This window comes from Microtus pennsylvanicus, chromosome 1, assembly GCF_037038515.1.
Source record: "Microtus pennsylvanicus isolate mMicPen1 chromosome 1, mMicPen1.hap1, whole genome shotgun sequence".
Lineage (NCBI taxonomy): Eukaryota > Metazoa > Chordata > Mammalia > Rodentia > Cricetidae > Microtus > Microtus pennsylvanicus.
In genome coordinates, this window is record NC_134579.1 from 157,860,642 (window position 1) to 157,874,181 (window position 13,540).

The 13,540-nt window shown below is 34.6% G+C and overlaps 1 protein-coding gene across 3 annotated transcripts in view; it reads right to left on the reverse strand.

Moving 5' to 3' along the window:
* Ascc3 (activating signal cointegrator 1 complex subunit 3) overlaps nt 1-13,540 on the reverse strand; it is a 293,022-nt gene that overhangs the window by 181,741 nt on the left and 97,741 nt on the right. For 2 of the 3 annotated variants that reach the window (XM_075944106.1, XM_075944115.1), the window contains exons 11-13: nt 12,135-12,299; nt 5,352-5,528; nt 2,069-2,140 (exon numbers count right to left, since the gene is read on the reverse strand). In XM_075944106.1, the coding sequence (XP_075800221.1) occupies nt 2,069-2,140; nt 5,352-5,528; nt 12,135-12,299 (414 nt within the window). Of the gene's footprint in view, nt 1-2,059; nt 2,141-5,351; nt 5,529-12,134; nt 12,300-13,540 lie in introns of those variants that run through there. The other variant, XM_075944122.1, reaches the window with a different exon arrangement.

Sequence of the window (13,540 nt, forward strand, 5' to 3'; positions counted from 1 at the left end):
GTTATTTTAAATGAAAGTCTTGAAAACCTCTTGATTCTGGTATTTTTCATGGTGGGTGTCTAAAATCAGGTTTGCAAGGATGTCAAGGATGGCCTGCATCAATTATCTGGCCAGTAAGTGCTACGATATAAAAGGAAACATTATTTGATTTCTTTTAATTTTAGGGTAACAGTATGTTCTAGCTTTATCTCTGTTGCTCTGATATAAGCAACTTAGAGAGGAAAGGGTTTATCTGCAAAGCTTAGGTTTCCAGATGATGGGCCATCACTGAGAAAAGTTAAATCACGAACTAAGGCAGAAACCATGGGGGAAAACTGTTTACTCTCTGGCCTGCTCATTAGCTCATGTTTATTGTATATTCCACAGTAATATATTTACAATTTACCTCTATTATCTAAAAAAAAAATCGTTAAGCCTTTTTATTTAAAATGGATTCTACCACATATTGATGAAGATTTTGTGTGTGTGTGTGTGTTGGAAGAACAGGAAAACATAATTAAAAGCCCATATATAAAATTTTACCAATGCACAGTTCAAAATAGATGCAGACATATAAAATCCAATACATCCATCAAATGACAAGAGCACAACCAATATATTACTTTTTTGAACAGGACTTTATTTCGCCTGTCAACTATACATAACAGAATATACTTAAGAAGATGCTGAGAGAATTTAGTAAATGTAAAACAATGTTATCATTTTTAGGTATTACTTAAGAGCTAGAAAAAGTATTAATTTAAAATAATCGGATTCTTGATTTTCCAAGAATTAAAAGTAGTATTGATAAACTTAAAATTTTCAAATAGAGAGCTGAGGATGCAGTTCAGTTGATGAAGTGATTTGTCTAACACTCACTTGATTCTGGGTTAGATGCCCAGGAATGGTGACACCATGCCTGTGATTCATCAGTATTTGAGAGTGATAGGCAAGGAGGATCAGAAATGAAATGATATCTTTGGCTACATGAGACCTTGTCTCAAAAACAATACAAAAAATAGGACAATAAATAAAAATAAATAAGGAATGAGGACTCTCAAACAGACTAAGATTAAAAAAGCAAGTAAGCATTCTTAAGACCAACAGCATTCTATTAACAGAAAAATAAATGTTGAAAACCTTTGTTTAAAATCTCAAGGGTGTTCACTAGGTGGCACCTATCTTTGTTCTCAGATCCAAGTGAGTTTGACTTTTTTCATATAAAGCAGCTGTAATATAATTCAGCCTCGGGTAAAAGGATTCTTTTGTACACAAAAATATATTTTCATTTTGCAACAGACTAAGACTACTGGAGAAAACTATAACATATCAAAATGATAAGTTGTGGATCCCAGTTCCAATAGATACATCTACAAAACACTCCAGTCCCTAAGGCTCAGGGAATATGGCAGAAGAGGGGCTGAAAAATTATAAAAGCTTACTGGAATAACAACAACAAAAAAATAGGCAAAAGTTAATTTTTATAGAATATCATTCCACATTTTCTTCAAAGAATTTTGGGACACTTGTAACTCTTTCTCTTTCCATGCCCCCCACTCCATGGATCTCAGTAGCTCAAACACAATAGTCATGTGGTCTAACATGTAACCATACCCAAGAATGAAACTGCTCAACTTCTAAACACAATTAAACAATACACAATCTATTAAATACATTTCAAATATACTTCATGAAAATAGTAATAATAATAGTAATAATAATTACTAATTACTACTTATAATATTACTACTACTAACAGTAATAATAATAAAATAAAAAGTTTAATATATAAAATTATTAATTAGAAATGAGCTTTGAGAGGTTTGTGCTTTTAAAAAAATTAAAAGTAACAAATGTAAACCAAACTTTTTCTTAAATATTAATAAAAAAGGAAACAAAATATCATGATCTATCAACATTAGGATATCAATAGCACTTAATATTTATATAGCTCATATGGTTACCCGTTAGACTAAACAATTAAGAAATAAATCTTAACCTCAGAATTCAGGAAAACTTTTAAGTGAAGATCAAAAAATCTACAGTTTTTCATTTAGCATTTTCTAGAAATAATATAAACTCAGTGTACCTGGTGTCCAGCCTTTACTTGTTTCCAAACACTTTCATAGCATACTTCATCCATGTTATTCAACTGTTGCATCTTAAAGATTTTAAAACATGAAAATTACGAAATGAGACAATGAAACACTTTCAAATTAAAAATGAAACTGCCAATTATATTACAAAAGCCTATCAAACTAATTAAAACACAGAACCAACAAATGAAATGTAAGTATCTAACATAAAACAAACCAAATAAAATAAAAAGTACAAATAAAGTGCCTCAGCCACAGTTTGAGAGTACCAAGGATGCTGAGGTTTGAAAAGTCAGTGTCCTTGGGGTGATACACCAGCTAGATACAAAAATGTTAAGATACATTTTAAAGTTAGTGTTTTGGAGTGATAGCCAACTAGCTACAGAAATGCTAGAATACATTTGCAGGTGATATACCAGCTAGCTATAGAAATGCTAGGATACATTTTGGGATGCCAAAGCAGCTAACTATAGGAATACTAGAATACATTTTAAAGTTAGTTGTCTTTGGGGTGACATACCAGCTAACTATAGAAATACTAGGGCACATTTTAGGGGTGAAACACCAGCTAGCTATAGAAACGCTAGGACACATTTTGGGGTGATATACCATCTAGCTATAAAAACACTTGAATACATTTAGGGTGAAACACCAGCTAGCTATAGAAACACTAGGATACATTTTGGGGCAACATATCAGCTAGCTATTAAAACCAGAATAGATTTTGGGGGGGATACACCAGCTAGCTATATAAACGCTAGGACACATTTCAACGTTTTCTGCTTTCTCTAAAGAATCTCATTCTTCAGGGTAATATTTTTTTCTCATTCCATAAACCATACAGTTTTCTGAAAATTGAAAGAACACAGGTTTTATGACAACGAATATCCTAAGGAAAGAAATTGCCTCGCTGTTTCTGTGGTATACAACACTAAAACATGGGAAACTTATGACCGACAAGCTGCAGCTATGCAGGACGAGATGATCACAGTGTAAATAGTCTCACCAGTGACTTGGAAAGCAAATCTAATTTTTCCTATCCCCAAGCTAAATCTAAATGTTTTCAGTGTACTCTGGATTGGGTTCAATTCATTGCAAATACTATCATACTATTTCTGATATTCCTGAATAACAACTGGATCATATCTTGAGTTTCTAAATGAAATTCCAGTAGCTGGTTATAAAATACCTTAACAATACCCTGGTGAAATCTTCATTCTAGCCAACTGTGTATTTCATATTAATATAAAACTAATAAGTTTTATTAATATAAATCTGTTAACTATAATTTACCACTCATACTCCAATGTGTAAATTCTTTAATTACCAAATTTCCGAAACTTTAAAACAATCAGATCACTTGTTCATCCAACATGTGTTTTGTGAGTATGCTGCTGGCAAAATGCTATAAAAATCACTTTGAATTTAATTAACTTTAAGTGATTTACCAATCTGAGTGACATAATTGAAAGAAAATAAGACTTTAGGGGGCTTTCATGCATTTGAGATATTTTAGAAACATCTCTGTCACTACAATTTGCTATAATTTAAGCTGGAAGTCTAGAAAAATCTGGAAACATGTCTCTGTTTATCTGAATGATACTGTGAAATGAGCGAAATAAAAAAAACCGTATATTTAAGAAATGATGCAAAAACAAATAGCAAGATTTATAGTAGCCCAAATCACTTGAAGTAATTGATGAAAGTTAAATATGCAGTTTTTATCACAATATATTCTTTTTTTCCCTATGAATCCAAAAAAAAAATCCCTACAATTAAAAAGGTAGCTCACTGAGATTTTCTTTGGCACAGGTCTAAAAACATGATGTGTGTGCATTTGTATTGTATGTGCACGTATAATCTGAGGTTGACGCCAGGTATTTTCCTAGATTACTCTCTACTAGCTTGAAATCAGAGCTCACCATGTGCTAGTATAGCTAGTCAGCTTGTTTGGGGTATCACCAGTCTCCTGCCTCCTGCGTGACTGGATTATAGCAGGAGACCAGGCTCATCTGGCATTTTATGTGGGTGTTAGATACTAGCTTACAGCAAGCCCTTTAGTCACTAAGCCATATGTCGAGCCTAACACCTCACCTTTACTCCATGTAGTACATTATTTGCTGACATATAAAAAACTGAGTATTAGAGTCAGAGAGATCGCTTAGTCATTAAGATCATGGAATGTTCTTGTTGAGGACCCAACTTTGCTTTTCAGCACCAATATCAGCAATGCTATAACTCCAGCTTCAAGGTGATCCAACAACCCTGGCCTCATCAGGCTTGGGCACTCACATGAGCATAATTAAATATTATAAAAAGCATTTACTGAGTATTCTTCCAACATTCCAACAGTACGAGGCAAAAATGACTGTTTAAAGAATAAACTTGCATTTAGAAAACTTAATGGAATTAATGAAAGGCAAAGTATGACCAAATATACAATTTCAACCAGTTCTGTTTTAGAAAAGAGGTCAAAATGACTGTTAATATTCTCCTAAAGCTATTTCTTCTAAGAAGGAATACAAATTGAACAGAATAATTTGAAGTTTTACTCATATTGCTATAAAGGTGTACTAGGCATACTAATAGTACAAAAGGCATATGGTGGCACCATTAAAGGAATGGCTGCTTTTAATGACATTCACTATATAGAATGTCAGAAATATTTTTCATATACATAATTAATATGATAATTAAAACATTTTCTTTTTCGCGGGGGAGGGGGGGAGGTGGGTTTGGGGTGAGACAGGATTTCTCTGTAGCTTGGGAGCCTATCCTGGAATTAGTGCTTGTAGGTCAGGCTGGCTTGAACTCACAGAAATCCACCTCCCTATGCCTCCCAAGTGCTGGGATTAAAGGTGTGCACCACCACTGCCCGGCTTAAAACATCTTTCTTACGCACAAATCTCCCCCACTGGTTGCTAACATGAAATTACTTTTCAATTACATCTGAAAGCCTTTTTCCTTATTTTAAATGAACATTATATCAAAATATATATTACTGATTTTATTAGTTTTTATTATTTACAATGTCCTTCAATGAAATAAAAATGACTGTGAAGTTTTTAACATGTTCAAAACGCTGTAAGCCACCATAAGATCCTTTCTGCACGAAGATTTCTACCAACACTGAGAAGTGTGCCTGATTTTGCTTGAAGTTAAATTGTATGCTATGAAAGTATCACTTGGTAATATTTAATCCCATTTAAGTATTCAACAGTAAGTCAACAAAAATATTTTTCCTTTAAAAGTATAGCTATTAAAACAAGCTCTTACCTTATTTGCACTTTTAATGCCTAAAAATGTCTGTCCAAGAGGTACGGGTCGAAAACGGCCATCAAAGTAAAAAAGTCCAATGTAGGGGTTAACATGCAAAAATGTAGCAACATCGAGGTAGTTGGGTAAAGTTGCAGACAGTCCAAGAATTCTTATCATACTCTGTGTGGATTCAACCTGCATGGGTAATTCCAATTGGAAGTTATTTACTTAACTAAGATTCATGCAAATTAACCAAAAGGACTATCATGTATTCTATGCATATGAACTGCTAAAAGCTATAGTACAGAAAATGGATGTGAGATCACAGGTCAACAGAGGGCCTTTTCATATGAAACTATAGAAATAATAGATGTAGGCCCTGGTTATGTGACTCAGTGGCAGAATACTTGCCTATTGTATTTGAATCCCCTACATACACATATACATACACATGCATACTTGCATGCACTGATCCTATTCTTTATCCACTATCATTAAAACTATAGAATAAACATTAAATAGCTTTGTACCGTGAGAAAATCCAATAAATTTCAAACACTGGGGCTGGAAACTTAATGCCCTGGTAGAGGGCTGACTTGGTAGGTAACAATTGGTATTGCCTAAACAAATAAATAAAATTCCCCAAACTCAAATTTTTTAAAAAAGTCAAATTCTGATTGGATTATATTATTGCAATATGTGGAATGTGACAAAATCAAAGGATCAAAAAATATCCATATGCTTGAAAACTAAGATATATCACTACACGGCTATGATGCTGTTATAGAAGTAAATGTTATTAAGTTTGTTCAGTTTTGGAGATTCACTAAAATATGCAAAACAGGACATTGTGGGTAACTTCATGTTTCCAGAGCCATCAATGCTGGGTGACTGCATAATCCGTGGTAATTAGGGGATGCACGCCTGAGTAGGCACAGACCCACACCTGTAGAGACTACGTGAAGCATAAATCCGGATCAAATCAGGATTGAGCTGGGTGAAAATTGATGCACACATACAGAGAAAGAAATATATAGGAATTTGGTTTCACTAAAGTAATCTTACATAAAACAGAAAAAAAAAACAAATTTCAAACAATGGGAAGTATTCAAACCAGGTAATGAAACATGTATTGCTGAATACTACAAAACTTGTTCTGAGATTCTTCATCTGTAGTCCAGAAACCAGGGATTTAACTTTTTTGGGTGGGTTGGAGAAGTGCTGATACTAGAACCCAAGTTTTTTCACAGCTTCTATGATTACTTTTTCCAAACTTTTATGATTTCTATCCCATAAAGTTTAAGTTTGGACAGTCTATCTCCTCATTGGAAAAACTTAAGAAGTAATGCCAGTTTATGTTGTTAAGTACAATAATTTATAATTTCTTGCGCATCTGTCTTATCTCCCCATGATTCCACGTGTGCTGTGAATGTAGTTTCTAATCTACCATGTAATTTCTGACGGGAACATAAGCTACACTGAGCTGACATAGCTTCCTGCATCACTCACAGTAAGGAGTCAGGGTTACTTATGATGTGAAACACTGCCATCTTCTGGGAACTTCTGGTAATCGCAAGGAACAGCATGCATTTTAATATAAATAGTAATGAACACTACATTAGCACTTTGTGATTCAAAGTCACGTGTGATTCAAAGTTACATTTATACCAAGGAAATTAAAATCTAGTGAAAAAATGCAGAAGATAAAATATGAGTTGTCGCTAGTTGTATGATTATGATTGAAACATGCTAAAAACGTGCAAAGTGTGAGCAGAGGGAACACAGACAGCTTATAAAATTTACTATAAGAAACTCTTCATACAGGAATATAAAAAATCCACTCCTTTATTTTAGACACCTCGTTTCGGAATTTAGGAAACAGAATGAAAATTTTAAATATACGAGAAGTATGTGACACATTCAAAAGAACAGTATATTTTTAAGAAATATTTGCACATAGTGATGATAAGTGTATAACTGGCATTTAGAAGCCTTAATCACAAACAGGAAAAACCCACATTTTACCTCAAGTAAGTTTAAGTACACATAGCATACAAGGCTAATGCACTGTAAAGAAATAGGGAAAAATAAAATAGCTTCAAGTGGCTAGAATCCACAGTAGTTGACAGATTTTGTAGAAGTTAAAAGTGAGATGACTAGACTTTAATAATTTTTAGTATTTAGCTAAAAAAATCTAGAAGAGTTTCTTCGGACTACAAATGAAGAAAAGGTGAGAAACTATTGAAAAGTGGTAACATCAAAAGAAGAAAATGGGAGTGTGAAATGTTATATGTTCTCTAAAACAAGCTACATGCAGTAAAAGAACACATACGCTGCAGCATATATAGCCACAAGAAGGACTGACAGCAATCCCCCTTCCCACTTCCTGATACCGTGGGAAGCTACAGTAAGGCTAGTTAGTCCCCCTGTGAACACATAGCCACACCCCTTTAGCAAATGTGTAGAGATCTGCTTGGTCTCTACAGCTCTAAAACTGCAAGAAAGCCTTTATCTGTGAAATGGTTTAGAATGAAGGCCTGGACTTTCAAGGTGGCTCACCGCAAATGAATGGGGGCTATATGGATTCATATATCATGACTCCCCGGAAAAGACACCAATTCTCTAATATCAAGGCATAAAAAGAAAAAATTAGGATCAAAATCACTCTTTTTAATGTAAAAGCTCTTGAATGTAAAACCTGGAGCAGAGAACAGGTGTTGGAGGAAGAGAGACTGTGGAGAGAGCAGCAGGTACAGACCTTTCATGTGTTCTGTGTCACAACCACATGCATCATTGAAGTTATTCTGAAACTCTATTAGAGAATGTCTGACTTTACAAGTCATACTGAGTATTTAACTCTTTTTACTTTATATAGGTGTAGTAATGTGTGTACATTTATATGCTGACATGTTAAAATGTGACACATCATAAATACTCCTTCAATTCCATCCTCACTGTAAAACAAACAAACAAACAAACCCAACATATTTGAGCTTGCTGCAACTGCTGTCACAGACATGTGCCTCACTCTGTGCCATGTTAAAGCCAAAACATGTCCACAAACTTATTTTCTAAATTCATAGTACTTGGAAGTGTTTAGTTAGCACATGATTGGCGTTTAATAAATCTGATTAAACAATGAATGAATGCAAATATGTACTGCACACGTTTCTTCCCATAAAATTAGTCTGTGTTCTACAAACAGGACAGATTGTTGTTGCATGAAGAATGTACTATGGCTATTTTTGAAGTTCAGTTTATGTGGCTCCCCCTCACCTTCAATTTTTAAAGCCTGCAAAGTAGTAGCATGTTGTTGGAGAAATGGGATGTAAGTTACCAAATAACTTCTTTTTGCAGAACATTTGGGCTGTTCCCAAACTATTTAGCTTGTAAAAAAGAATGTCAATGAGTATAGGAAATAATTTGAGTTTATGCTGTTTGCTTCCAGACTAGGTGTCTTGAAATAAACTACAAAAACAGATGCTTTCAAATTATATCCTCTTACATTTTTGCTAATCTGATAGAAATACAGATTTTGTTTCTTTTAAGACATATTCTCTATATTTCTCAACATTTTTATTTCTGTATTTCTTCATTTCTATTAAAATAATCTCCTGTTTTAAAGATAATTTCTTGTAATTTTAAAAATATCTATTACAAATATTAGCGATTGATTTTATGTGCTGAAAGTCTCTCTACTATTCAGTTACTCTTATTTTGATAGTTGTTTCTTTAGTGATTTTTGTAATACTTTTATTACACAGGTTTCTTTTATAACTTGTGATTTTTTGCACCATGCTAAGATTGCCACTCCATTGCTTTGAAGAGATTCCATGACCAAGGTAACTCTCATAAAAAAACACACACACACAATTATGGCTTGTTTATAGTTTTAGAGGTTTAGTCCATTATCACTGGGAAACATAGCATGGGGCATGTGGGCAGAGATGCTGTTGGATAAACAGCTGAAGAGTTCTACACACAGATCCATAGGCAGCAGCACAAGGGGATATGATGGAGGAAGGTCATTGGTTAAATAAAAAGAAACTGCTTGGTCCTCCCTCATTGGTTAGAAGATAGGTGGGAGGAATAAACAGAACAGAACACTGGGAGGAAGAGGAAGTGAGGTCAGACCCGACAGCTCTCCTCTCCGGAGCAGACGCAGGAGAGACGCCATGCTACCTGCTCCAGGGAAGACGCACGCTATGAAGCTCCAACCCAGGATGGACTTAGGCTAGAATCTTCCCGGTAAGACCGGTGCTATACAGATGATAAGAAATGGGCTAGTCCAGGTGGGAGAGTTAGCCTAGAAGATGCTAGGTAGAAATGAGCCAAGCAGTGTTTAAATGAATACAGTGTCTGTGTAATTATTTCGGGGCATAAGCTAGCCGGGCAGGCGGCTGGGGGTTGGGGACGCAGCCGCCGCCGCTCCTTATTACTACAGGGATACTAGGCCTTGCTTGACTTTTGAAACCTCAAAGCCCACCCTGTGACACATTTCCTCCAGTAAGGCCACATTGACCTCAAAAAGGCAAGACCTTCTCAAGTAGTGCCAGTCTACAATGACTACGTATCTGAGTTACAGTTGCATTTTTACTGGGGAGGGATTGCAGCTTCTCAAGTTCAATTCATTATCATGGTGGGACATAGTGGCACGCAGGCAGACTTAGTGACGGGGCAGGAGCTGAGAGTTCTACATCTTGATCTTCATGCGGCAGGATGTGAACTAAAAATCATTTCCTTCAACAAGGCCACACCTCCTAATAGTGTCACTCCCTATAGACCTACGGGGGCCATTTTCTTTTAAACCTCTAAACTAAGCATTCATATATAAGAGACTTATTCAATCTACCACATATATCTTCTTCAGTGTCTTAAAAGATTTTAAAATAAAAGTATCATCAATCTGACTAAAAAAAATTATGGCCCACTCATGGAAAAAAGTATTTTAAAACTTGCTTTAGAAACAACTTTTAAAAAATTTCCCTTTTTATATTAAAAATTTTAATGGATCTGCATTAAGATATTTCAGAAGTGAATCATAGAACTACAAATATAAAAGAATACATTTTGGTGGAGGCGAATTCTAAAGAAAATATGCAGTGGCATATGCAAATGAAGGGAAAACATGAAAGTTTTGGCATTGTTATATGGAGATGAAATGGACACTGAGAAAATAATGAGTCCAGGTATGACCAAAAATGAATCTACATGCTACACACACACACACACACACACACACACACACACACACACACGAGGTGAGCATACCTAACCTAAAAATCTAAAATCCAAGTTACTTCAGTATGAATTTTTTTTAAGTGATAACATAATGTCATACATGGAAGATTCCATACGTTGACAGGTTGAAGTCAAAATTCTGATGCACTAAAACAACATTTAAAATTTTCAGGCTTTATATAAATGCATGTAGATAAAAATAAATTTCACATATAGACTAAAAAACTCCCAATTCTAGGACAATTATGCATTATGTAGATATGTCAAAATAAAGAAAATTTGATAGGGAGAGGGAGAATAAGTCTTCCCCAGGGATAACCCCACAAATCTAATTCCATATGGTCAGTCCTAGGAACATATACACAAGTAACACTAAATGAACTCAGAAGGATGTGTTTATACAATTATATTTCTATATGTAACAATGATAATTAAAGAAAAAGGGCAATGAATTTCAGAGAATGGGAAACACAAGAGGAGTTAGAGGGATGGGGTAAATCATATAAATACAGTACTTACCTATGAAGTTCTACCAAAAATTTTTTTCTTAAAGAAAATTTGAAACACATCTGTTCTAAAATATTTTTGATAAAAGATATTGAACAAATGTGTGTCTGTGTCTGTGTGGGGGGGACATAGTGTTATTTTAAAGGAGTAAGTATTTAGGACCAAAAAATAATAAGGCAAATGTGACTGTCTTAGAGAATGCTCACATATCAAGAATGAAAGAGATCATCAAGAAATTATGAAGAAAAACAAAGCAAATAAATACCTTTTAAAAAGAAAATATAAAGTAGGATTAGAAAATAGGAGGGGGACCAGTGGCAATGATGAAGGAGGTGATAACTGTGGGCAATGCAGTTCAAATATGTTCAAATATTTATGTATATGTATAAAACACCAAATGAAGCCCCCTGCTTGATACAACTAGTAAACATTAATAAGACAAAGTTTAAGTGAAATGTCAAGATAGGGTGCATCATGGAGCCACAGGTAAAGAGTCAGAATCTAAAGCTGGTTTGGTAAGTAGTATCAAATATTAATATTTAGTAACATCAGAAGTTTAAAACATAGGTTTAAGAACAAGCTTTCAGTCACTGGTGAACCTGTAAAAACATTTTATTTATGCTTATGTTCAAGAAATCACCATCCTGTCACAGATAGAAAATAAAATGAATAGGGCCAATCAGATTAGTATTTCCAGAAGTTAAGTAGAAAAAAAAACTTTGAAGAAAACTTTTAGTGAAGTTAAACACCACTTTTAAGCTGAAGAGAAAGTGCCCCCTGAGCAGGAAAAGTTAAGATACAAAACAAAAAAGGAGCAATTTACAGAGTGAAAAGAATGGTACCTAGGAAAGGAAGGGCAAGGACTTGAGAGAAAGGGTGTAAAGACAGCGAAGATACTGATGATGAAAGAAGATACTGGGTGTCTCTTGGGAAGAGGAAAGAAGTTCAAACACTTCCGTTTAATGAAAAGCACTGGGATGTAAGTAGGGGGAAGCTGGTGTGGGAGAGTGAAGCAGAGAGCAGTGAGATGTGGAGTCCATAGCTGCCTCTTACCTGCCTTAAGGTCCTCGCAACTATGCTTTCTAGCACTGGGCCCCGGTCTTCATGCAGCAAGTGAACTTCATCAAGAATCAGGAGTTTCACAATTTGAGAAAGAGCAACATCTCCAACACTCTTCCTTGTTACTACATCCCATTTTTCTGGTGTGGTCACAAGCATCTAAAAGACAAGACATAACAAGCAAACTAAAATAGAGAAAAAGTCACACAGATTAGTTTTCATCTCTATGGATACTTCCATATGGTGCAAATCAAGTATTTAAGATATCCCATGATGTCAGGTTATTCACTAATGACAATGGCCAATTCAACAGTATATTTCTCCAAGGTATTATTTTTGATGATTATTTAAAGCTGAGTGTGGTTTACTGGCAAATTATAGGTAAATCATAAAAATATCTCATGATGTGAGCACTGCTGTTAGAGTAGCATCTGTCAAAAATAATGATTTTCCAAAAAAAGACGAGGAAAGACAGAAAATTGAAGAGGAAATAAAATTAAAACTTTACTCTGGTATGCCATCCGTGGTAACATTCTTCAAGTATAGAATATGCTACTACTGATATGAACTTCAAAAACCTTCCCTTAGTGTCTACTGTAGATACATACTTTATATATTCAACATTTGTACATCATTTTATAAGACTTAGTTGACACACACAACAGTGGGAGATTAGGACTCAATGATCAGAGTATTCATGTAAGCTTCAGAGAAGTAGACCATCTGGGAATATATAATGAATTGTTTGACTCTTGCAAAAGCACACTGGGAGAGAGAAAAAAATTACCACCTTCCACTGTAATGACACAATACTAGGAAATACACCTGTAACTGATTAATTCAAAAAATAGATGAGGTAACATATCAAAACCAAAGCTTCTCTTCCCAATAGATGACATCATAGAAACTGGTGACAATTAGTCATTCAACTACGCTTTCCTTTGCAAGAGAAACTGTTCTCACTAATATACTTCCATATCTGCTCTGACGTCACGAAGTGACGTCAATATTACTTTAGGCTGCAAATGATGAATATGATATTAACAAACGCACAATACAAACTCAACAATATGATCTGATTTACCATTAGAGACGGCACTGCTATCATTCTGAAATAAACTGAAAAATTTTACAAAAATATTAATTAGCTGATAGAAATGAAACAGACTAAGCAATGCAAATCTAAAGTATGTAGTGCTATAAGTTCTATAACTAAAACAGCAATTCTCCCAAACTTAAAACAAAGCACATCAAATATAATGAAGCTATTTTATTATCGGCATAAACTGAGAGCTACAAACTATACTATTCAAATATAATGAACCCTAAATCTGGCGTGTACCTCACCATGAAGTTGGAGATGACTCTAAACATTGTTTTTCTTTTTGAAGATTTGTTTT